General features: G+C 39.3%; 2 protein-coding genes across 3 annotated transcripts; one reads left to right on the forward strand and one right to left on the reverse strand.

Annotated features, from left to right (window-relative positions):
* Positions 1-8,049: 8,049 nt before the first annotated feature.
* Positions 8,050-19,376, forward strand: LOC107856559 (CRS2-associated factor 1, chloroplastic). Of its 2 annotated transcripts, XR_007054718.1 has the most exons (6): positions 8,243-9,198; positions 9,981-10,108; positions 12,748-12,973; positions 13,052-13,179; positions 13,310-14,387; positions 18,941-19,376. XR_007054718.1 is itself a non-coding variant. In XM_016701555.2 (5 exons), exons 1-5 carry the CDS (start codon positions 8,367-8,369, stop codon positions 14,318-14,320), a joined length of 2,325 nt encoding a protein of 774 aa, XP_016557041.1. In that variant the 5' UTR covers positions 8,050-8,366; the 3' UTR covers positions 14,321-14,464. The 2 variants fall into 2 exon arrangements, 1 of the variants encoding a protein (XP_016557041.1); XM_016701555.2 differs by lacking the exon at positions 18,941-19,376 and having other exon boundaries at positions 8,050-9,198; positions 13,310-14,464.
* A 1,357-nt stretch (positions 19,377-20,733) lies between these two features.
* LOC107856558 (low-temperature-induced cysteine proteinase) lies at positions 20,734-25,657 on the reverse strand. Its single transcript, XM_016701554.2, has 5 exons — positions 24,861-25,657; positions 22,415-22,650; positions 22,182-22,322; positions 21,389-21,838; positions 20,734-21,224 (listed from the first exon to the last, which is right to left on the reverse strand). Exons 1-5 carry the CDS (start codon positions 25,372-25,374, stop codon positions 21,126-21,128), a joined length of 1,440 nt encoding a protein of 479 aa, XP_016557040.1. The 5' UTR covers positions 25,375-25,657; the 3' UTR covers positions 20,734-21,125.
* Positions 25,658-27,169: the final 1,512 nt, after the last annotated feature.

Genomic DNA, 27,169 nt, shown 5'->3' on the forward strand with positions numbered 1-27,169 from the left:
GCTCAGTCTCATTCAAATTAGGATTCGGTTTGTCTTCAAACTGTTCCAACTCTTTGCTTATTTCTTCTAGTGCTTTTTCTTCATCATATTCCCCATCCTGCTTCATTACATCTTGATTAGTTTGGATTTTAAGATCAGGCTGAAAATTCCGCATGCATATCATGTTATTAGAATCAGCATAAAGAGAACTGTGTAAGAAAAGAAAAACAAAATATATTAGACACAAAACAAAAAGGACATTGCATTTCATTAAATAAAAGATAGAAGGGTTTAAACACAGATGTTAACATAACATAAACAAACTAAAATCCGACTTACAACCCTGAAATAACTCGTATAAATAGAAAGAAAAATAAAATAAACTACCAAAACTCCCTCCTGACGGGGAGAGGAGTGACTTTCCAATTATTGAGCCGGACCGCTGGACCTATGAATTGCATGTCTGCCATACTGGTACCTTCTCTTGCTTCGACCATATCAACTTTAATACAAAGGTGCTGGAAGTCATCAACCAATTCAACCTCAAATTCCACATGCTTTGTGACACCGCTCTTAACAAATGACTCACTGAGTAGTGGCATTGGGCGAGGGAGTGACCATGTTTCCTTTTTCCTTCCCTTGGCTTTCTTCAGATCTTCAGTTGTAGGCTCAAATCCCAGACCAAACGTGCCCACATTCCCACTCGGACATATGGGATGAACTATACCGTGCAGAGACGCTCCTTTCACCGTCAAGATGGGTTGACTCAGAGCTCCCACCACTGTCAACTTAGGTTTATCCTGGCTTAAATCAACATACCTTTTGGTGCTTTGTACTGTGATCAAGGGTTTCTTTGTGCTTTCTTGAGCTTTATCTTCTCTCATTCCTTCCCATTTCAATGACATTGCTTTCAAAGACTCTACTACATTCATCGTTTTCTCCTCAATGGTCTGTATCTTGATAATAGGCTTATAATCCCTTGAAGACTCTTTCCCGTCATATATCAATTCTAACATATTGGCTTCAGCATGGGTTGGCAGCGGATTCTGGTTAATGTTTGGACCCTCCGATGCCTGGACCAACATCTGATTTGTGTCAATTAAATCTTGGACAGATCTCTTTAAATGCCAGCATTTCTCAATATCATGGCCTGGCATATCAGAACAGTACGCACACCTTAAAGAATAATCGAGATTCCTTGGCGGTGGATTTGAAAGCCTTCCTTGAATTGGGCTTAAAACCTTTAACTTTCTCAACCTATCAAACAAGCTAGCATATGACTCCCCAAGAGGTGTGAATTGATTTTTGACCGCCTTCTCCTTCTTATAATCGGGCCTAGGCTAAAAACTGGGTCTGGAGGGGTTTTGGTAATTTGGTGGAGCGAATGGGCGATTTTGTGGAGCTTGCGTGCGCCATTGCGGGTAAGAAGGGGTTTGGGCATATGGCTGCGCGCTGTATACTGGGTATGGGGGTGGTGGAATGGAATATAAAGGGTTTTGTGGAGGGTAGTAATGGAGCTTGGGTGTAGACTTGGGCTTGGGATTGAGGATAGGGGCGAGGTGGTCTTTTGGGATAGGAATGGGTTCCAGCTATGACGGTCGCCACGTCCTCTTTCTTCTTTCTACCTCCAAATGCGCCAGATCCACCTTGAATCGCTTGTGTGGTGGCTTTTAATGCGGCAAAACTCACTATTCGGTCGGTCTTAATTCCATCCTCTATCATCTCCCCCATTTTGAGAACTTTCATAAAAGATTTTCCCATTGCCGGAAGTAAATGCTGAAAATAGGTCTCATCCTGCGCCTGAATGAAAACTTCTACCAACTTACTTTCTTTCATTGGAGGCTTTACCCTGGCGGCCTGTTCACGCCACCTTATCGCGTATTCCCTAAAACCTTCAGTGCTCTTTTTCTTCATATTGACCAGAGATTTTTCGTCCGGAATCAGGTCGATGTTATACTGAAAATGTTGAACAAATTTAGAAGCCAAATCATCCCAGTTGTTCCATTTATTAATATCTCGATCGATAAACCATTCTGAGGCCAGATCAGAAAGACTCTCGCCAAAGAAGGCCATGAGCAATTCTTTCTTTCCTCCTGCAGCCCTCAACTGGTTGCAATAACGTCTTAAGTATGCCACGGGATCACCATGTCCTGCATACTTCTCGAACTTAGGCATCTTAAAATCGAGGGGAAGATTGATGTCTGGGAACATGCAAAGATCTTTATAAGAAACACTCCTATAATCTCCGATCCCTTGCAGATTTCTCATAGCCTGCTCTAAACTCTTCAATTTTCAGGCTATGATATCCTGTTCCTCTGCCGCGACAGGTTTCTCCGTATCAAATGGAAATGCAGGCGGCTGAGTGTACCCATACGGTTCATTCATTTGCAAAGTAGGCTCCGGGGCATAATACTGACCATCTGAAACCTTCAGTACTGGCTCACTGGCAGACCTGGGAAGCCTCATTGTGGGACGCGCAACATATATGGGAGTTTCATGTGGTGGCGGAGCCACGAATACCGGTGTGATCGGTGGCGCTGGCTGAGCAGCGGGTCTTGATTGGGGAGCTGCCAAGCGCACACCAGAACTGCCAGGATAGTAATGTCGCGGAGTGAACCCCGGCGCGTGCTCAGGTGACTCAGTAGGAGCAGAAAATTGCGCCTGAGAGAGCGGTGGGCAATTAGAGACATTCCCAAAACCTTCAGGGAGTGGAGGAGGAGGCATTCCGCTGGCCCATGCCCGGTGCAAATCTATCAATTGTTGCCTGAGCCTTACTACCTCATCATTGTGTTCAGAACTTTCTTCCCTGTGATCCTGATCCAAGTCAACGAGCGAATTTTCAATCTCCCTGCTAGCCATGGCGAGCTTTTCTTTGGATCTGGTGAAGTATGGGTGACTAGCCAGAGTGCTGCAAACCTACCACTGTTATCTGAAAGAACATGCTCATCAAAGACGACATCCGTTAGGATTAGGGCACACAACAAGCATGGGAATCACATTGATAAAATTGTCCTAAATTCATGTTCATTTCTACCAACTTTTAAGGGTAGCGAGGTCATTTTAACATCATCCTGATTTTTTTTTACACTATTTTTTTTATCTATACTTATTATTATTTTTCTTTCCCTCTCTTTCCTTTTCTCTTTTTTTTTTTTTTTTTATCAATCTCTACTCTTTTCTTTTCTCTCGTTATCTACCTTTATGTTATCATTCTTTATGGCTTTTGTTTTTCTGTAAAAGAGGGAAAATAATGAAAAACAATGAAACAAAATGATTAGATCAAACCCAAAAGTAGGTTGCCTACGTATCATGTTGTACATGAATCAGATCTTGCGTAGTTCGGGCAGTCTTGCCAAAATGGTCAATTAAACTCTTTTTTCATTCTTTTGCTTGAAACTTTAAGAAGAAAAGAAAATAACAATTTGTCAAAAGAATTGACGAACATCTTTTGCATTTTTTTTTTTAATTTTAAAATACCTATACAAAACGAAACCTATGATTACCAAAGAAAAATCTTTTGGGGTTTTCAATTTTGAATTTCATATGAAAATGAAACTTGAAACTATTAAAGGAAAATCTTTTTGTAGTTTTCTCTTGAAGATGTATATGAAACACCTACTCTAAATAAAGAGCGAAGAAAATCTTTTTTTGAATTTTTTGAAACAAGATCAACCAAAAATAAAACCTACGACTATTAAGGATTTTTTTTTTTTGTATTTTCATTTTCAAGACATGTATGAAACACCTACTCTAGATGAAAAGTGAAGAAAATTTTTAATTTTTTTATTATTTTTTTTTTTTTAGATATTTTAAATAAGATCCCCGAACCAACAATAGGCTGCCTACGTATCTCACTTCCGAAAGAGGAGAATCAGGGGTGCGTAGTTCGTCCAGATTGGACAATTAACGATTAACTAATAAATTGACCTTAACTTAAGAGACACTACCAAAAACAAACGAAAAAGACTTTTTTTTTCTTTTTTCAGCTAGACACTTTAACCAAGACTGACACCACCAATTATACAGAAAAATCTTTTTGGTATTTTTATTTTTGACAAATAAGTAGAAAAGATTTGTTTTTGACAAATAAGTAGAAAAGACAAACAAAACTTTTTTTTTTGAATTTACGGTACTTTACAAAACGTAAAAAAAATAAAAAAAATCTTTTAGAGTTTTTGGATTGTGAAAAACAAAAGTCATAACGAATTATAAAATAAACTACGACATTCCTCTTTTTTCATTCCTTTCGACTTACTTTGTCTATTTTTTTTTCTTTTTTCGTTTTTGCCTACGCACCTTACTCCTAAATTTTTTTATTTTTTTATTTTTTTTTTCAAAAATCAGTCCGTCAAATGACCACGTTACCCTTAAAAATGCAACAGTTAGCACGTAGAGATGCTTTAGAGGGGAGTCTCCTACAAAGGGTCATGTGGGTCCCGCTAGGTCTCAGTATGATGCACATAAGCATGACCTAAAGGCTGACCTACGTTGTGATTTACTAACAAGGCTGTTCGGGGGAGCGTATGGTCGATAGTGACTGTTTTGCTTTCCACCTACTCCATAACACCGACGGCTCCTCCCCTAAAATAAGGGTGACTCAAACTAGAGATTGTGTACAACACGTGTACTACAGACTTGTTGCAGAAAGAAGGCCGGGGGGTGGACTCATAATGCCAGATATAAAGCGGTAACACATAAGATAAATACCATAAACAAAGAGCACGAAAAACACAAAAGTGAAAATAACACAAACAATAACCACAAACAATGCTTATACACTCGTAATGTCAAACAAAGCCGATACGACTCCAAAAATAGCTCGAATTCTGAAAACTTGCCATTTATTCCCCAGCAGAGTTGCCAGAAGCTGTCACACCCTTTTTTACGTACTCCAAAAAATGTATATTTTAAGGGTCGAAAGGGTTTTATTATTTAAGTGACAAGAAATGAAAATTTTGTTTCGGAAAAGGATTATTTACATTTTTTATTCAGAGTCGCCACTTGGCATAATCCGGTGTGCCAAGTCACCTTTGAAAAATCCTTTTCGAAACCATTTGACTCTTAAACTGGTTTGCGAACAGAGATTCCGGCTAAGGAATTCTGTTGACCGAGGGAAAGGTGTTAGGCACCCCTCGATCCCGTGGTTCAACCACGGTCGCTTGGTAAAGTGTATCGACTATTTTTGGCATTATGAAATGTATAAACCACACAAAAGAACACAAATAATCAAACAATAAACAAAACAAAGCAGTCCAAAAACGTAAAGTCCAGTCCAATTCTACAGTCCGAGAAAATAAAAAAAATGAAAATATAAATCCTAGTCTAAACTAAATCTAAGCTCCAATGCCTTACCCAACGCCGCGGGCCTTCATCTCGATCATTTTCCGCCAACATGATACATCAGGGCATTCCCCGGTGAATAAATACAAGTGATCTCGGGGCATTCCCCGGCTAAATAAATACATCTGAATTAAACACGATAATTTAGACAAAGACATTCACACGCACATTCCAACATTCAACCAAAATAACAAGTTTTAAAATTTGCCTACCCGGACCTATATTTGCCTATCCGCTCGACTTACCATGATACTATCACGAAATTGATAATTAGACGAGAAAATAACAATAACGACGAATCAAAACAACAATAAATCAAAATTAATCCTAATTCACTTTAACAAATTTTTTTTAACTCGCGCCCCGAATTCCCTTTAAACCACATGATTAGTGCATGCTTCGATTTTTCAATCACATCTCATAATCCGAAACCAACATCAAACACAACACAAACAACGAAGATTCAAACCAAACACACAACAAATAAATCATCCACACCCACAACATCAATAAAAAGTCAAAATAAATTAAAGATTCGGTTAGAAGAAATGGACCTCGGTGAAATTAATCCTTGTCGATAATAAAGAAATTCGAAGACCAAAATACTCGATCGGAGAACCTCACAACGAACAACTCCAAACTCGATATTGAGTTCAACCGAACAGATTGGAAAACCACGACAAAACCTCACGATGAATAACCCACAAATCCGAATAAACTTCAAAAACAACCCAAGATCCCAGATTCGAAACCCCAAACCAACGATTTTCAACTAACTTTACACGAACCAAAACAACTCGGATGGATTCAAAACCTTAAGGAATAAGAAATATCAAACGAACCGAGACTGAAATTATGAAAAATCGAGAAGACCCATACGCAAAATTTCGTCGGAATTAGTGGAAAACGGACGGGGTGTCATTGCCGGTCACCGGCGTCACTGTTTCCGGTGACTGCCGCCGATGGAGAAGGAGATCGGAGCAGCGGAACTGGTCGGATTCTCGACCGACGAACGGTGTTGTCACCGGTGGATGAGCTGCGGCCGGAGCTGGCCGACGCGGAGCGGCGCTGGCACCAACGCCGGCGCTGTCGTCGTTGCTGGTAAGAGGTCGGGTCGGCGGCGCTGGTCGCTGACGGCAGGAGCAGCGACGGCGGTCGGTGCTTTTGACGATGGCTGTTGTCACCGGAGGGGGGGAAGGACGGCGACAGGTTGTTGTTGACGGTGGCTGTTATCACCGGAGGGAGGGAAGGACGGCGGCGGCAGATCTAGATAGTGATGAGACAGATCTGGAAGGCGGAGAACGGAGCGGTGTCGGCGCTAGTTCGCCAGAGGGGAAGAGAAAAGGAAGTTGCGGCTGAAGCTGTGTTATCGTCACCGTCGTTGGTCGGATGGTGGTGTCACGGCCGGTCGCCGGCGAACTTTATTGGAGAGAGAGAGTGAGAGTCTAGAGGGAGAAAATGCTGATGATTTTTTTTTGTTGGATTTGTTACTGTTCTCCTTCTTTTGTGTGTATGTGGGTATATATATATTGTATTTTGCTTTTGAGTCCTTTCTTCTTGGACAAGAAAAAAAGAGGGGGAGTGGAGTGACGTGGGGTAGGGTTAGGTAGGGGTAGAGAGGTGGGGTATGGGGCATGGGGTAGTGATGTGTTGTCCAAAATTGATAGAAGGGGTGATTAATTTTGTTACAAAAGAATATTTGGGGGATTAGGTTTGTTAGTGGGTTTGTTATTTTTTGTATTTTTATGGGATATAATCATACAGGTGAAGGCACGTGGTAAAACAAAGGATAAAAATGTGTAGCTTGGGTCTTCGAGAGGGACAGAATTAGGTGTCTACAAATTCGATGAGAAGAAAGCATGGGCTATAGGTCCATTTAGTCTGCTGATGCTAACGGAGATGATAAAAGGCTCCGACAAATATCACGAGTCATTAGATTCTCACGAATCCGTTTAAGTTTAGTTCGAAATTAGTGATTTGGAATAAATCTATAAAAAAAATATTAAAAATTTAAAATTTGTTAGCTAAAACAATAATGGTGACGGATTAGATGACTAATCAATGGTATTGTGAGAAAAATTGGTGGTTATAGGTGAAATTGACATTGATTCGATTGGGTGGGCGGGTCGGGGTGTGAAAAATTCCCATTATTTGGGGGTGGGGTTGGAGTTTAGGGATGGTGAGTGATGGAGAAGATGTGTTGGTTGGGGTGGGGTTGGAGTTTAGGGGTTGAGGGTGATGAAGAAAATGTTTGGGGGTGGGGGTGATGAAGAAGAAGATGTTTGGAAGGTGGGCGAGGAAAATTTTTAATTATTTTTTTTCGTTATTTTTTTATTTTGATGAGCTTTTTTTGATTTAAATAATTATATTTTTTCCACGTCAGATTTAGGGGTTAAAAAATTTCACTTTTAATAAGTTTAGGTGTGTATTAGATTACTCCAATAATTTAGGTGTGTCTTAGATTTTTCGAGTATAGTTTAGAATGAAAATGATGTCTTTTCCCAAAGATGGTAAAGTGCACACTCTTCATTGAAAAATTATATTCGTATATAAGTAAAATATTAATTATTATAAGTATGTATTTAATTTTATACATTTATAATACAAATGAGAAGAAAAATTTGCAAACTATTAATCAAATTTGTCACTCAGCCATTGGCAAGGGACTATTATGAATGAAGACATGAAGAGTGATATTTGTAAACACCACCAGACCGGTGTGGTTTGGTTGGGAACACATTATCTCGGAATAATTAATTTTGAGATTAATTATTCTATTATATATATGAATAATTTATTTCATCACTAAAATATAAATAACGGGATAAATAATCCTTGATCAACTTATCCCATTAATTAAATATAATATAAAATAATTTCATAATTTATCACAAATATTATTATAACTTACAAGTAGTCGGTGTCCCTAATTTTTTGTCTACTTTCTCCTTGGGTAGAGTTACTTTAATATGGATATTTTTGCCTTTCCCCCCTTGTATTCTAAAGACTTCACCTTCATCATCTTGTTGTAGCAAAACTTTGTGAATATGAGTTCAAGAACCCTAATTCAATTCCCAATTTTCTCACCACCAGCTCCACCGCACAACCACCGGCCGTCCACTGAAGTTCATTTCTCACGGTGGAACAACGCCAATGCTGAAAAATTCATCCGCCATGAACGAACTCAGAAGGAAATCGAAGATGAAATCCGCTTCCATAAGCGCTTCGATTCTGCCCTCAACATTGCCAATAATTACAACCCTGCCCTTCCATCACCAATCACACAAGAAAACAAAACCTTTAAATCCATTGGCACGCCTTCAACCCCTTCTTCCCCTTCCATACCTGGGAAGAAATCCAAGTATTCTAGAAGTTTCCAGAAGAACCCTCGTCAAATACACCCTGCATTTAAACCTCTGGTTAGACCCCGGAAGATTCCAGAAGAAACCCCAGGAGGAGGAGGAGGAGGAGGAAAATCAGCTATTGATATCAAAGTTGATGAAAATGGGGTGTGTTATGAATTTCCAGAAGCCCCATTTGTGTATCAATATAGTTACACTGAAACACCAAAGCTGAAGCCTAAGAAGCTGCGAGAGCCTTTAGTGTCGCCATTTGGCCCGGAGTCAATGGGAAGGCCGTGGACTGGTAGGAAACCGTTGCCACCGAGCAAGAAGAACCTTCCAGAATTTGATTCATTCCAGTTGCCGCCGCCTCATAAGAAAGGGGTCAAGCCAGTTCAGGCTCCTGGACCATTCTTGGCGGGTTCTGGGCCTAAGTATGTTAAGTCTAGAGAGGAGGTATTGGGAGAGCCACTGACCAAGGAGGAGATAATGGACCTTATAAATAGTGTTAAGAAAACAACGCGGCAATTGAATATAGGTATATCATTGGGAGATTGTGTATTACTGTGAATTTTTTGTAGAATGTGAATTATTTTGGGACAAAAGTAGAACTTTTCGAGCTTCAAGGGCTAGTTAAGTTTTTCGAACTTTTCGAGCTTCAAGGGCTAGTTAAGTTTTTCTTGCAATGTAGAGCATTTGGCACATATAATATCACTAAAGGATCAAGTATCGATTTCATTCTGATACCGAATAGAGCAGAAGGATACATTGGATCATATGCTAATATTAATGTTTTATTTTAAATTAACAGTTCAACAACTTGTTTTGGAAACATGTAATCGCTCGGGGCATGTCTCATTCTTACCTTTTTAATCCCCTTGATTGATTCCAATTATATGCGAATTCTTCTAGTTCTGCAAATCCTATTTGGTGTTGTGCAAGTATTTTTCATGTTTTCTTGTTTCTATGGGATTGACTGCTTGAGGAGTAAGTAGGGAGATTTTTTTTTCTATGTGTGTGTTGGTGTGTTCTGATGTATATAGATTACTATAAGGATGATTTGACTCAATCTTGGAACATTTATCTGGGTTCGATGTGAATAACTCAATTCTCATTAAAAGGCATCTTCTGACCGAAGGTTTTCCCTTTGCTCAATTTCAGTTCACTAGTGTTGGTAGTTGGATTTACATAAGGTATTAATGGTCCTTAGAAAGTTCATAAAATGCTCTTGATTGATTCGCTCCTCTTGATTCATGTAAAATAAGAATATGCTGACTCTGTTTTTTTCTCTCTGACTCTCAATACCTTTTCTGTTTCCAGGACGGGATGGCTTAACACATAACATGTTAGATAACATCCATGCACATTGGAAGCGGAAAAGGGTGTGCAAGATAAAATGCAAGGGGGTGTGTACTGTGGACATGGACAATGTTTGTGAGAAGTTAGAGGTTGGTGGAGTTTATATATTTTACCCCTTTGCAAGATGTTGTAACTGTTTTGTTTCATTGGAACAATATCACTCTCTGTGAACAGAGGTCTTTGCATATTCTAATCTCATTGTAAATTACTTTATCCCGAGAATGACTCTGTAAGTTGAAGCTTGATGCACAGAATCAGATATGTTTTTCTTTTTTTCAGTGAATAGTCTGCACTTTTCTTGAGAATGTAACAATTTGTATTAAAAGCAAAAAGGCTTTGCAGACCATAATAACAAAGAGAGAACCAAAAGTATACACAAAAATTCTAGAGCATCTATTATACTTTCAGAGGCATATGAGTATTCATGTTTACACCAAAAATGAAATAGCAGAAGACAATTCATCTTTATTCTGAATTGTGTTTGCATTATCTTCAAATTTCTTCCCATGTGTCCTAGCCTTGGTGAATAGAGCTACGTGATATCTGCAATACCATACCTCTTGTTGGTGGGAGGTGGTAGGTTTCCTGTGAAAGTAGTCGAGGTGCTCGCAAGCTGGCCTAGACACCACGGTTATCAAAGATAAATCTTGAGTTTCTTTCTTTCCAAACAGTCAACCATATGCAAGTAGAGATCAAATCTCAACTATTCTTTTGAGCTGCAGGTCTTCTCTCCTTGTTCTAGCATGACAACATATCTTTAGTGCTATTTGGAATGACCCAATATCTCCCTGTTAGTGCTAGAAAAATATTCCAGCCCTGGACAGTCACTGTACAGTGAAGGAACAAATGACCGATAGTTTCAGCCTCTCTACCACATAGGTGACGTCTAGAACATAGTCGTAACAAATGACTGATAGCTTCAGCCGCTCCACCAAATAGGTGACGTCTAGAACATAGTCGTAACAAATGACTGATAGCTTCAGCCGCTCCTCCACATAGGTGACATCTAGAACATAGTTGTACTCCCTTCTTCATTGGATTATCCTGAGTGAAGCAGGCATTCCTAGCTACCAACCAAACAATGCAAGCCACTTTATACGGGACTTTCACTTTCCAAATATGTTTCTAGTACCATAGATCAGTCATAGTACTGGTTTGACTTATCATCTGATAGGAAACTTTAACAGACAATCTACCTGAGCTGTGACCCAACCACCATATCTCATTATCATTTTGACCAAAAAGTAAAACCTGTGAACTGGTTGAGTGTATTTTAGAATTCAGCAAATCTAGTGATTTCCCAGTCATTTAGGAATCTTCTTTAGCTAAGGTTCACCCTTGAGCTGACCAGACTTTGTAGATGGTAGCCTTCTGTCGCTGATTTATAGAGAAAAGGTCAGGAAACCTTGTCTTCAGAGGCCCTGTCCCAGCCAGTTGTCTTCCCAAAAAAGGAGTGTTCTGCCCGTTGCCCACTCTATAGCTGCTATTGTCACTGAAGATTTGCCAGGGAGTTTTGATTGACTTCCAAACATTTACCCCATATGTAGTGGAAATTACCTTTGTTTTCCAGGGCCCTTCCTCACCATATTTTTCTTCCATTACCATCCTCCATAAAGAGTGTTCTTCATTTGTATATCTCCACACCCATTTTATGAGAAGACTCTGGTTTTGTTGCTCAGGTTCTTTATCCCCATGCCTCTCTGCTTCTTCCTAAGTGTGATAGTTTTCTATTTTACTAAATGACCTCTTTTTCCTTTTTACCTTGCCATAGAAAGTTCCTCCTTAGGGCATCCATTCTCCTTTCTACTTTAGGTGGTATAGGAAACAAAGACATCATAGCTTCCAATACACTATTTATGAGCACTAGCCTGCCTCCTAAAGAGAGGTATTGACATTTCCTCCTAAAGTGAAGAATCTGCACTTTTTGCCGAAGAAGTTTTCAACAACAACAACAACATACCCAGTACATTCCCACCAAGTGGGGTCCGGGGAGGGTAAGTGTACGCAGTCCCTACCACTACCTCAAATGTGAGATAGAGAGTTTGTTTCCGATAGACCCCCAGCTCAAAATAAAACATTCTATTATAAGGAAGAGTAATATTAGGAATAGTAAAAGAACAAGATACAAGATAGGGTATAGTATTAGTAGGAACAGGAAAAGAACAAGCTACAATAGAAATTAGCATATCCAATAATACCATAAGCAGGATACTCCAAGAAACACACCAAAAGATACAATATCCTAAACTCAGTCTAACCTTCTACCCTAATCCGCCTCCTCCACAACTTCCTATCCAGGGTCATGTCCTCGGTAAGCTGAAGCTACTCCATATCATGTCTAATCACCTCCTCCAATATTTCTTTGGTCTACCTCTACCTCGCTTGAAACCATCCCTAGCCAACCTCTCACACCTCCGGACTGAAGCATCCATGCTCCTTCTCATCACATGACCGAACCATCTCAACCTCGCTTGCCTCATCTTGGCTTCCACCGAAGCCACTCCCACCTTATCTCGAATAACCTCACATTGCTGAAGAAGTTTTCTTGACTAGAAAATACACCTGCCATTCTAACTAATTCTCACATTGTAGGCTAAATAGAACTTCCAGAAATACCGAAGTTGATCATTTATTTTGTTTTTTCTCAAGTACAAGCTGTTCTTTTTCTTACAGACCCCTCACCCAGTTATTTGACATGGTTTCATTTTTTGGTATCCTATATGTACAGGAGAAGACAGGTGGGAAAATTATCTATGATAAAGGTGGTTTGATATTCCTTTTCCGTGGTCGAAACTACAACTACAAAACTCGGCCACGCTTTCCTCTCATGTTATGGCGGCCGGTAACTCCCGTCTACCCAAGGCTGGTTCAGCGAGTTCCAGAGGGTCTAACTTTAGAGGAAGCAACTGAAATGCGCAAAAAAGGACGCAATCTGATACCTATCTGCAAGCTTGGTCTGTTACCTTTTATTTTTGCTACTCGTGGTAAACCCGACAAGAAATTTCTCTGATAATGTCTTAAATGTTTTGCAGCGAAAAATGGAGTGTATTGTGACCTTGCAAAGAATGTCAGGGAAGCATTTGAAGCTTGTGAATTGGTGAGAATAAATTGTCAAGGATTGAATCCAAGCGACTATAGGAAGATAGGTGCCAAGCTTAAGGTAAAGCAATTTCCACTTTCCAGTACTTGTAAATGCTATAAGTATGCACACACAAATTACTTTTAGGAAAGAAAAAATAAGTGCATGAAATTATATGACGTTAGTGTAAGTTGCTTTCTCTAAACTGTAGGATCTTGTCCCATGTGTGTTAATCTCTTTTGAGGAAGAGCACATACTCATGTGGAGAGGACGGGATTGGATATCCTCTCTACCTGAAGACACAAACAATCCTGAGAGAAGGAAGGATTTGGAAGCTGATAATGCTGCTATCACTAAGCGATCCTTTGAAGGCCAAGTGGTTCCATCTACTTCTGGAAGTCCAAGCTTACCAATTACAGAAATGAATCCTTGCAATCTCAGTACTAACACTTCTCCTCTTGGCGAGGAAGATGCAGAATATGTTAGAAGCGACGGAACAAAGGAAGATAGGTCGGAGGATCACTATTTGGAATCTTCCAATAAGGCTCCTTTAGATATTGGTGCTGTTACAAAAACAGAGATAAGTGAAAGCGAAATCCCTCTGGTGTATGCAGGAGATACAGGTGACAATTCTAGAATTCTGAGTGACTTCCATGAATGCAAAACCAGGTTGAATGATTCAGTGGTGAATCCGGAAAATGAGTTGGGGAGCTCTTCAGATGATGTAGAAAACCAGTCTGATTCCTCATCTTTGGTTCCCATTACTGGTTACAAGGTGCATTCTTTATCTGTAGATACAAACCAAAACTGTCAGCTGGTAAGCTCAATCACGCCATGGAAGGAAGGAATTTTACTACTTTGGAAGAAGGCTATTGAACGTGGGAGTGCAGTTCTATTAGATGATTCTACTATCGATGCTGACATTGTGTACCAAAGGGCAGTTGCTCTCTCTAAATCTGCCCCACCTGGACCAGTTTTTCAGCATCGGCCTAAGAAAGTGTCAGTTCAAAGACATGGGGAAGAAGAAACTGGTGATTTGGAGGTAGGATGCACCAAAGTCACTCCAGCTTCTTCGAGAAAAGAAATTTCTGTTTCAGGTAGAAAGGTCAATTCAACAAAGAGTACGAGAAAGGAGAAGTTGAAGGGTGTTAGAGAAGATTATCTAAATGCAGTACCAAAGGGAAGCTTAGGAGTAGATGAGCTTGCCAAATTACTAGCTTAGCTTGATGAATGAGTAACAATATTTGAAGGATCAAGTCGATTATTCTTTCTATAATGTCAATGTCATGGTATGTTTTTCTGTAATTTTCCTGTATACATCAATGCTATCAGTTTCAAAAATATAAAAATAAAAAAATCCTGTGCACATCAATGTACTTCTTTCCTTTTTGTTCTTTTATCCACGTTGATTCTCTTTAAATATTTCTGCTATTTGAGATTCTTTCTGTGAAATGCTCTCTCTCCAACGGTCACCTTTAACATTTAACGCTCACCTTCACGCTCCACCCCGACTGACCGGCAGCTTCTGACGCCGGCGCCGGCGTCGATTCAGCCGGAAAAGGTAAGGTTGAACCTCTCTCCCACCCCAGATCTCCCTCACCCCCATTTCCTCTTTGTACTCGCCCCCCCTAAATTCCCTTTTTGTTCCGGCGCTCCGGTCGCCGGTGGAACTACGATTCCCGCCGACTCGACGCCAGCAACGGGGAAGGGTTTCACCTGCGGCAAAATAGGTAGGTCAAACAGGTGGTTCGGGTCAGAAGACGTCCAGATCCCGGCAGCTCTCCGGCGTTACTCCGGCGACTCTCCGGAAACGTACCAGCAGTCCTTTTACCAGCGACCTTACTCCGACAACGATTTTTGACATCAAATTGACGGAACCAGCAGCTAGCAAGCATACCAGTGACATCTACACTTTTAGGCATTTAGCCACTTCAGTCAGTTTTTGATTTCCTGTATATTATTTTGCTGTCGTGTCCCTGTCTCTTGTTACGGCTTCTGTTTCACTTTTTTGCATCCTTCCTGTTGCTTGTGTGGGTAGTAGTGTCTGGCTGCTTTGTTTGGAGATTGTTGTTGAGTTGTGTTCCGGATTAGTACATCGCTTGACTTAGTATTAATTTGTGGGGTAGACTTTTTCCGCGATTATTCCATCTACTTTACTTGTACCTTCCTTTTCCTGTTGTTGCTTTATTACTGTCGTTGTTTGTATTCTTGTAGAGTTGTGGCTGTGGCTTTGATGGCAAGATAGGGTCATGTCCGAAAGGGAGGGAGGGAGGGCTGTTTTGGGGGTGGGGGAGGAGGGGAGGGCGGGTGGGGGAGTGGGGCCAAGGTCTGGTGTTAGGGGTGGTAGAGGAAGGCGTGTTGCTGGAGTTGATAGGCTGAGGGTTGGGTCTTGGAATATAGGGACTCTTCAGGGTAAGTCTATAGAGCTGGTGAAGATTCTTAGAAAGAAGAGGATCAATATTGCGTGTGTGCAAGAGACTAGGTGGGTAGGGTCTAAGGCAAGGGATGTAGATGGTTATAAGTTATGGTACTCTGGTAGCGAGAGGCGTAAGAATGGAGTTGACATCTTAGTGGATGAAGAGCTTAGAGGGCAGGTAGTGGAGGTTAAGAGGATCAACGATAGGTTGATGACTATTAAGTTGGTTACTGGGCGGTTTACTCTGAATGTGTGTAGTGTTTATGCGCCGCAGGTGGTCTTGGATGGGGGGAGAAGTTGCAGTTTTGGGAGGCTTTGGATGAGGTGGTGAGAGGCTTGCCTAGTTCTGAGAAGATTGTTGTAGCGGGGGACTTCAATGGGCACATTGGGTCGTTACTGGGAGGCTTTGATGATGTGCATGGTGGTTTTGGTTTTGGAGAGAGGAATGAAGAGGGAGCTGCTCTGTTGGATTTTGCGAGGTCTTTTGTGTTGGTAGTGGTGAATTCGAGCTTTCCGAAGAAGGACGATCACCTGATTACCTTCTGAAGCGCGATAGCCAAGACCCAAATTGACTTTTTCCTGCTTAGGAAAGAGGATAGGGTGTTGTGTAAAGATTGTAAAGTCATTCCTAGTGAGAATCTTTCGACTCAACATAGGCTTTTGGTAATGGACTTGGGTATAAAGCGAGATAAGAAGAGAGGGCGTGAGGAGGGTAGACCTAGAATTAAGCGGGGCGGTTTAACGCCGACGACTGCGCGGGTAATAGAAGAGAAGGTGGCGGGTATGGAGGTGTGGGAGTGTAGGGAAGATGTGGATGATATGTGGGATAGGGGGCTAAGTGCATCAAGGAGACTGCTTGTGAGGTGTTGGCTATTTCTAGGGGCCGGGCGGGCCACCGTCAGGGGGATTGGTGGTGGAATGAAGAAGTTAAGAAGAAAGTGGAGGTGAAGAAGGGGCCGTATGCTAAGTTAGTTGAGAGTAAGGATGAAGAAGAGAAGCGGGCCAATAGGGAGGAGTACAAGATAGCAAGGAAGGAGGCTAAGGTAGCAGTTACGACGGCTAAGACGACAGCTTTTGAGAGCTTGTATGCAGGGTTGGAGGCGAAAGGAGGGGAAAAAAGATTGTTTAGGCTTGCTAAGGCTAGGGAAAGGAAGGGTCGTGACCTTGACCAGGTGAAGGGCATTAAGGGGGAGGATGGTGGAGTGTTGGTGGAGGACGGGCTCATTAAGATGAGATGGCAGTCGTACTTTGATAGGTTATTGAATGGCGAAGGGGATAGAGCTATAGTGTTAGGGGATTTGGAGCATTCTGAGGAGTGTCGTGATTTTAGGTATTGTAGACGCTTTAAGGTAGAAAAGGTCAAAGAGGCGGTTCGCAGGATGCGTAGGGGTAGGGTGACGGGGTCTGATGAGATTCCAGTGGATTTTTGAAAGTTTTCTGGCGAGACCGGCTTGCGATGGTTGACTATTTTGTTTAACGACATTTTCAAGTCGGCAAAATGCCCGAGGCTTGGAGATGGAGTACTATGATCCCGTTATATAAGAACAAGGGCGACATTCAGAGTTGCAACAACTATAGGGGGATTAAGTTATTAAGCCACACTATGAAGATTTGGGAGAGAGTGATCGAGTTGAGGTTTAGGAGGTTAGTGACTATCTCGGAGAACCAGTTTGGATTTATGCCCGGGCGCTCGACGACGGAGGCAATTCATCTGGTGTGGAGACTGGTAGAACAGTATAGGGAAAGGAAGGACCTGCACATGGTGTTTATTGACTTGGAGAAGGCGTACGACAAAGTCCCTAGGGAGGTTCTTTGGAGATGCTTGGAGGTGAGTGGGGTCCCGGTGGCGTATATCAGAGCAATCAAGGACATGTATGATGGAGCTAAGACATAGGTTAGGGCGGCGGGAGTAGATTCAGAGCATTTTCCTGTCTTGACAGGGCTGCATCAGGGATTTACTCTTAGCCCGTTTTTGTTTGCTTTGGTGTTGGATGTGTTGACACGGCGTATTCAAGAAAAGGTGCCTTGGTGTATGGTTTTTGCAGACGATGTAGTTTTGATTGATGAGACACGGGGGGTGTGAATGATAAACTAGAGGTGTGGCGACAGACCCTTGAGTCTAAAAGGTTCAGGTTGAGTAGGACCAAGACAGAGTACTTGGAATGCAAGTTTAATGACTTGCGGCAAGAGGACGACGTGGTAGTAAGGTTGGATTCCCAGGCGGTGTGCAAGAGGGGTAGTTTCAAGTATCTCGGGTCCATGATTCAGGGAAATGGTGAGATTGACGAGGATGTCTTTTACCGTATTGGGGCGGGATGGATGAAATGGAGCTTGCCTCAGGGGTGTTGTGTGATAGGAAGGTGCCGCCCAAGCTTAAAGGAAAATTCTATAGGGTGGCAGTTCGTCCGGCCATGTTGTATGGAGCGGAGTGTTGGCCAGTCAAAAACTCTCACATCCAAAAATTGAAGGTGGCAGAAATGCGGATGTTGCGTTGGATGTGTGGGCTTACTAGGGGTGAGAGAGTTCGGAATGAGACCATTCGGGAAAAAGTTGGAGTGGCTTCGGTGGAGGACAAGATTCGGGAAGTTCGATTGAGATGATTCGGGTACGTGATGAGGAGAGGCATGGATGCCCCGGTTCGTAGGTGTGAGCGGCTAGCATTGGATGGATTAAGGGGGGTAGGGGTAGGCCGAAGAAATACTGGAAAGAGGTGATTAGGCAGGACATGGAGCAGTTGCAGCTCACTGAGGACATGACCCTAGATAGGAAGATCTGGAGGACGCGAATCAGGATAGAAGGTTAGTGATAGTTTGGGTCGTTGGGGTAGGGCAATACTGGATGGGTGTACTTTTCTTGTTATGCCACATTGTTGCATGCCTTATTACGTATTTGTTTACTATTCTTTGTTTATTATCCTTTGTGGGTGGATTAGTTATGTCTTTCCATCTTTTTCCATGCTTTATTTCGGATTTAATTAGTATCTCGTGTCGTGAGCTGGGGGTCTATCGGAAACAACCTCTCTACCTCGTCGGAGGTAGTGGTATGGACTGCGTATATCTTACCCTCCCCAGACTCCATTATGTGGGAATACACTGGGTTTGTTGTTGTTGTTGTTGATAACTTGTAAATCCATGTATAAGCTTAATTACATGGTGATAAGACAATTTTAGTGTTTAAGACTTTAAACATGATAATAAATGATACTTGGGGTGTGTTTAAAAAATATATGAAGAGATCTTCATCTAGGCATTCATAGTGCATTTACTCTAGTCTTAGGTATGCAATTTTCTTTGAAGAATGTGCACTTCATTCTCTCATGGAACAAATCAATCAGAAAGCCATCTCCATTCTCTGGAATCCAAGTTCACTTAGATTGGTAGTAGGGACTTCCCGTGCAATTCATGTTCATTCTCCTCTGGGGTGCAGTATCTTTTCCAGAACCAATGATTTTGCCAGAGAAGATATATTTCCTCTACAGGAACCTGCTATGTCCCGTGCAAGAGAAACAAGATGAAGCAGCTCATGATGAATATCAAGCCCGCGAACAGCAGGAAAATTCCATATTTGAGGCGGCAGAGAGACCCAAGGAGCAATGAAGGCTGCGGAGATCATATTGACACAGACCACCATGCTCTGTCCTGCAGATCTTGTTTGCAGTAGAAACAATTGACTAGGTACCAGCCAACCTAAGGATGAGTTTCGTCCTTTTGTTCGTCGTCTTCCTGAGTTTAAATTCTCGTTTGTATTATCTTTGATTGATTAATTTGACAATTTTATGTATTTTGGCTTTGGATTGCTTGTGAATTTTTGGATTTGATGTGAATATGCCATGCTATTGCGATCTCATTTTGTGGTTTTCTTTTGATAATTGTGGTGTCAGAGGCTCAGAGCCAGTTTTTGTGCCTGTTGCAATCTCATTTTGTAGGGTTTTTTTGAATAATCGTGGTGTCGGGCTACTTTTGTGCCTATTGCAATCTCATTTTGTAGTTTAATAACCGTGGTGTCTGGGGCAGATGTTGCACACCTCTACTAATTCCACGTGCCTGCTCCCACTAATAACATGTACCATCTAACTCGGTCCACCAAGGCTACGACAGATGGGAAGAAATGACCTTGTGTTTTAGTCTCTATTGGATTTGAACCTGAGATCTAGTAATTCTTGATCCGCTTTATTGACCCAAGCCACATCTTTGGGTGCTTTATTATGTAATTTGTTATCGTCTAGTTTCCTATTTTGACTTTGACATGAATAGAAATCAAATCTGATGGTTCTTTTTGGTAGGAAATTGAATCTGATGGCTCTTAATATCAGTAGAGTGGCTTATATTTGTTGTAATCAAGATGTGGATTGCTAAATCAGTCAGATTTATATTTTTAGGATTCTGAAAAATTATGTTGTAAAGAAAGAATTCGGATTTTCAAATAAGAATTTGTACATTTTACTTTTGTAGTTTTTGTCAGTTGATCAGTTTAGTCATGTTGTTGCATATTCATGATAACGGAAGTTGATGCTCCACTGAAGAAATTTTCTGATCTGTTTGGCAGTTGCTACCTATTCCTGCCTTTACATGATCCTAGGATCTGATAACGATTAGGAGTGGAAAGAAGGAAAGCTACTTTTCTTGAACTGTTTTGTGGTATGACTTTAGCAAAGCTGAAGAGACACAGCTTGGAGGAATTAGCCTGATACCTAACATTACAAAATGGGGCATCAAGTTAACATCTTTTTATTTGTTTTGACCTGGGTTTTCTACATTATTTTTTCTTTAGTGGTGCCTTTAAACTTCCACTCTTGACTCAACTAATTGTATCAACCCAATTTCGTGTCGCATAACTAACCGGGATGCCCTAACAGGAGTTCCTCCGTTATGCAGCATGCTATGTGTGAGATTGAGATGATAGCCTGGGACATCTGATTTCTTTAAATTCTAATCTGCACAAGTTATTTGAAGTTTCTCAAAGCTCAAAAGCATGAAAATGTGTTGCATCTCTTATAAAAGAAAGTATGAAAATCTGATGCATCCTTATTCTGCCTTAGAACTCTTTGCGTATGGATCTAATATTCATGCCATGCCAGGATAATAGTATCACAATTATCTGTTTTGTACTGCCTAAATAACTTCGATAGATTGAAAAATTCGACTTCGAAAAATGAATCTTACTAACACTTTCTTTGGTAAGTCGTTAAACGTTACTGACTACTGAGATTTCAAAAGAGGTGGGAAATATAGTCTTTGATTTGATATTATTAGTGAAATGAAAGTACAAGCACCAAATGGAATAATAAACAGCATGGTGAATGTAGCAGATTAGTCCTCCTGATGAAGGAATAATAAGTATTTACATAATCAGAAACAGCAGAATAATAAGCTAGTTTTTCAATCTTGTTTTAGTGCATTGCAAGCACAAAAGAAGCACTATACAGAAATCAGCAGCAGCAACTAGAAATCCTCTGCTTTTGGAATTACCTATGTCTATAAACTTTCAGCTGGAAATGAGATGTTGCAAATTCAGTATACCAAAATGAGGACATTAAGCCTGGCATGAACTTCTACATCCTCCATTGGGTGAATTCGCTCTCTCGTCTCTCAGCATTCTAGCTCGAGACATTTCAGGAAGTAGTGGTCTTCATTCCTTGATTGCTGAAGGTCCCAACAGGTTTGGCAAGAGTGTGTGCCATTGCTTTGACTGCAAGAGGGTTGTTCTCGCTCTGTACCAACAAAAAACAGTGTGTTAACAAGTGAAACGATCATATTGTTGTAGATATAATTAAGTAAATAAAAGTGTACTCACTCTTAACAACTAAAACAGTCGTACAATCCAACATATATGTGCTAACCTTTTTCTTTGAATTAACATGCAGGGATTACTTACAATTGAGCAGGTGCCGGCTCTAACATTGCAGACAGGATAATCATGTGGGCAGCAACTGTGATGGTCTTTACAGCAAATAGCACCTTCCATAGGGCAGCAACCCCAAGCAAAGCAGTCGTTATAGAACTCGAAGACACAGCAGCATGTCGTTCCTGATGGGCAACTGTACAAATCATCACAGGTAGTCGGTGGCTTGACTGGTGATGGAGGAGATGGAGCTGGTTTTGGAGGATTTTGGCCTGTCTTGATAGGATAAGAGGCAATTGTGGCAATACCACACAAACCCTTTGGGTTGGCAATGTTTCGCTGCATTTTGAGGTAACCATGTTCTCCCCAGGACTTACCCCATGAGTTCCTCACAATCCAATAATCCATGCCATTTTCACTACCATATCCTACTGCAACGACACCATGGTCCACATTTTCACCACAATGTCCAGTAAAGATACCCTGGAGCATAGATAGATCCAAGATTTAAACTTACACGGATACAATATTCTTAGCACTTAGCAATGAAGATATTATGCTTTGGAAATTATGGAGATATTTGTCGACTTCTTTTTAGTAACTTTTCACATATATATCTACTCTACGCTGTGTGTTGAAAGTTCTGGATACCCCATTGGACATGGGCTCCATCTATGTCTGAGACGTGAGATACCATCATAAGGTGCAATTTCTACACAAAATTGTGTTGGTTAACCAGTTAGGTTCGTAACTAGCTCTTTTGTTGAAACAAGAACTACATAATTCCGATCAAAAGACCAGGCCAATCTAAAGTAAAGATTATTACCGATTTATAGTGCTGGAAGTCTTTGCCACCAGCTTCAATAGCAACACTGATGGGTTGACCTGCGACGGCCTTTTTCAGTGCCTTTTCATCATTATCAGGAACATCCGCATACCCCTGGATGGTGACAACCTTGGCATTTTTCTGCAATTGTTTCAAAGAAAAATGAAAATCTTTAATCGTCATGACTTGTAAGTATTTAGTTCACTTTCATTAAGATTCAGAACAGTACTGACCCTTATTTGGTCGCATTTTCCATCCTTGCCAGTATACGGGTAATCTTCCTCAGTGTCTAATCCTCCATTGTTGATGACGAATTTAAAGGCATAGTCCATGAGACCCCCTTTGCAACCGTTGTTATAGGAGGTATCACAATCTACCAGCTCCTGCTCAGATAATGAGATCGATTCTCCAGTCACCATCTTGTTTATTGCTTCAATGGTAGCAACTGCTGAGAAAGCCCAGCAACTCCCTGTTTCATTTTCCAATTGTTACACAATTAGTGAATTGAAGAAGAGAATCATTAGTTGTGTTTAAGCAGATCATTTTTTCTTCAGCATAAATTGGAAGATAGTCCAATCAATCAAAGGCTGCACAATGTGCTAAAATAACAAACACAATTACAAGACATGGGTGAGGCAAGTTCATGACAAAAGGAAAGAATACCAAAGCAAACATTAAAAGTTCCAATTACAATGAACATTTACTTATAGTGGTTTCCTTATTAACTTATACTTACCTCAACTAATTTCATGGATGTCTATTATATCATATACATAAGTGAAAATATCACCTCTATATTTTTGTCTAGAGTATTCTTTTTACCTGTCGGTCAAACATGTATAAAAAGGAAACACATTTATCCACTTGACTGGAAATAGGATTAAGAACACCCCAATCCCCTATGTCCTTGTCCCCTCCCCCCGCCGAAAGTGTACTTGGGAATGCTACCTAATGGTCCTAATCTAGATTTTAATAATGACAATGCAATATTAGGTAATAGGTATGATACAGTTGAGAATATAATTATTATTCACCAATAAGTTTGATAAGGTTTAAAATACAACCTCAGAATCAGGAGGTACCACCTGACTGTAAGAGGATAGTGACAATTTCAAATTTGTAAGTCTTTCACGGTTAACAAAAGTAGGAAGGATGTAATTACAGAAAAAATAGAAACTTCATGATACCTTAGCAAAATAATATCCGGGAGGAAAATGACACTACAAGGTCATATTGGTGCTCACTCCTTTGAATATGATTGAATAACTAATCTAAATAGCCGTTTAATCATTTACATTTAAAATATTAGGTGAACATATTATATACATATAGTTCATCTATGATGTGTATAAACTTATTTAATTTGCATATAATTTATGTAAACTAAAAAGGCAACTTAATTTGATGTATTAAGTTTTCATTGTATACAGATTTTGGAGAAGGGGTGGAACAGAAAAGTATTTCTTTCTACAAGAAATTGTTTTCATAGTTTAAACCCCAGACATTCTAGTCACATGACAAAAACTTTACCAATTATGTTAAATTACACAGTGAGAGATCACTTTTTTCGTTACAACTTTGTCACTGATTAATAAAATAGGTTTTTTCTATCATATAATTCATGTTCTAATTCTTTGTTGTTTCACGCTTCAACAGTTGTGCATGAATAATAAACGGTGAAAAAAGAAAAGACAAAAGACAGGAAGAAATAAAAACAACAGTATTTGAACATGCTACAAACTTATGAAGAGGGTGCCTTCTCCAAGAGGGAAAAGCAGTATTAGTGTTTGTCAATTAATTTTGTCATTCACTATATGTGAAATTTCTTATGAAAAATTAAATTTCACAGATAAAAGATCTAAAAATAAACTTTTTTATGGAATGTTTTTTCTATACAAACGGTACGACATTAGGTTGAACCATTTCCAACTTATATATAGTCTAATCTAACTTTACTAAGATTAGATCATTTGTCTATTCTCTTATTCTTTTGATTTGTTTGACTTGATTTGAAATATAAGGATCAAACAAATTAATATGTGCTATGTATTTAAATATAGAATTTTAAAATTATATTAAATAAAATTTTTATTTTTAGAAATTAAGTAAAAGTATTATAAATCAATAATTGAAAATACTTCAAACATTTATGATAAAAAATATTACTATTTGACTGTCCAAATAGGGAGAAATTAAAAGACATAAATTACAATAGAATAGTGCATATCTAATAATGAAGGATAAGCTTAACTACTACCGATTTTATCTTTATCTTGATGAGTTGACTTAAATTCATGTAAGAGTTCAAAGTAGATTGGATTAATAAATGATTCATCCAAAACTGTATTACGATTGCAATGGATTATTAGATCAAAATATGCTAAACATTATATCAAACTAGAAAATATTTTGACTAAAATTTTTAGGAGTCAATTTGAGACTTTGGGCTATATCTTTAGCTAAAATCAAACTCATCTACAAAAATGAATTAAGTTTGTATAAGCTAATTTTATCACTACATACTTTTGTTTGCAGATTTATCAGCATCATGTATGCCTGATTTCCATAAATAAATTAAAAAACAAACTACCAACTGTCATCAACAAAAGTCATATTCATTAGTACTACTCAGAAAATAAAGTGAAATATAACAAAAACACAAGTAAAAGACACACATACCACATTGTCCTTGATCCTTAACACCAACAAGCACATCTTTTTCCCTCCAGTCAAAGGATTCCGGCAAGCTATCTCCAACCTTCGGAGCATACCGATCACTTTGTCTACTCGACAACCTCCGACTAACATCGGGCTTCGTGCCCAAATACATAGCCCTATACTCCTCATTCGTCAGATCAGCAAACTTAGTCAAACCTAGCTTATAACTTTTCTCCGGCTTAGCGTTATGTTCATCGATGTACTTAAGGTTGTCCTTAAAGATCTGGAACCTCTGGTCCTTTTCTACTAAATCATTGTACACTTTTTTGTGCTCAACTAACCACGATTGGTACAATGACATGACCTCGTCATCGGTCCGTTGTTGGACCGTTGACGAGGTGTCGCTGATCGTGTGATGTTTTTCGTTGTAGCTTATAATGGACATGTCCTCTGTCGCCGCCGTAACATTTACGGCGGCGGAGGACATGAGCATTATGAGTAAGGAGATTGAGAGAGTGGAGAGATGAACAGCCATGTTTTGGTTGTTTAGTGTGGTAAGGAAAATGAGATGGGAAAGAGTTGAGGGAGTACTGTACTATAAAGGCAATGGGAAGGGATATTTTCGACAATTTGGTAAAGGTGCATTATTTGATTTTTTTAATATAGAAAAGATAAGATAATTGAAAATGTACATATTTCTTGGAGAAGAAGATTAGTGGAAATAGAAATTAGCACTTCTAGTCCTTCAATATAGGTAAATTATGATTTTGATCATGTAAATTTTGCTTAAATATGAGTTATTATGAGTTGAAACGCTCAATTGTCAAAGTACTATATTGTTGTATTATAATTCTGGATATGGTCATAAAGTTTCAATATACAGTGAAATTTTACAATTTTTTTTTATACGAAGGAATAACTTGAGATTAGATGCACTCACTATCAATATGATATATTATATATTACAGTTGGTTCTGATAAATAACCTATGAAAATCTAGTTAGAATACTGTTTTCGTATGGTGAGTCATATATTGATATCCAATATTAGATAAAACTTATTAGATATCATTGCGTCTAATATCTAATAAGGTTTATCATCCATTTTTATTGATATTTATTTTTTAAATTTAATTTTTCGCATGAGAATTAAATTTTATTTCATTGACTTTTACTATATTCACCCAATGAAATCTAAACAGAATTATAAAGAGAACTTTTATTATTCAATCGTGGCAACTACTTGATGAAATCAGATTGATTGCCAATAGCCATCACATATTATTAGGATGAAAATTTAAAGCTATAAATAATTGAAGGAGTAGAAGTGCAATTAAAGAGAAGGAAATTAGAAATAGGAAGCAACTAGGAAATGGAGTAGTCGGTTAAATACAAAGAAACTCGTGGGACAAGCAACTATCAATGGGTTAAAAAAGATGTACTAAAACGAACGACGTATCTACCATGTGGAAAATGTATGGGATAAAGGCTGTGTTTGGTAGGAAGGAAATTATTTTCCATGAAAAATGTTTTCCTAGAAAATATTTTTTTGAAAAACAAGTAGATTTCTTATTTGTTTTCTTGTGTTTGGTTGGTGGATGAAAAATATTTTTCAAAAAATAATTTGTAATGTTTGATTGGTGAATGAAAATATATTTTTCAAAAAATACAGTTTAATCTTTAGCTAAATCGTAAAAATACATTTTAGAAAAATATTTTTTGATCTCAAAAAATATTTTTTGAGGTGTGTTCGATATGAAGGAGGAGAAATATTTTCTAAAAAAATAAGTTGTTTCTTACTTATATTTAGGGGTGCATTCGGTTTGTTCGGTTTGATTGTTGAATATCGGTACAGTTTTTTGATTTTCGAATTGACGAAAATGACAAGCATAACCAAACCAAAATTATTTTAGTTTGGTTCGATTTTTACAAATTCGGTTCGGTTATTTCGTATTTTTATTTCGATTTTGAAGATTAAAGTAGTGAGCATTTAAAATTGGTGATTTTTCTAGAAAAATAATCTTTTTTCAGACCTATTTTCATTCTTAAATATAATTAATTCAACACGAATGAAATAACCAAAAATATTGACTTTGTTGAGTCATCATCGTTGGCGTAACGACAATGGCTGCACGTGACAGCGACTGTCGACGACAATGATGGGGTCGTCAAAATAGGTAGTAAGGGTGAGTAAGAAAATAATTTTAATTTTTTAAAAAATAATTTTTTTGCGGGGGTGGAGGGTGGGGAAAGGTTGGGGCCTAGTACGGGGTGGGGGGTAGGTGTAGGGGAGTATGAGTCGGGTAAAAAAAAATTGAAATATGTTTTTTG

This window comes from Capsicum annuum, chromosome 4 (genome assembly GCF_002878395.1).
Source record: "Capsicum annuum cultivar UCD-10X-F1 chromosome 4, UCD10Xv1.1, whole genome shotgun sequence".
In the NCBI taxonomy this organism is placed as follows: Eukaryota; Viridiplantae; Streptophyta; class Magnoliopsida; order Solanales; family Solanaceae; genus Capsicum; species Capsicum annuum.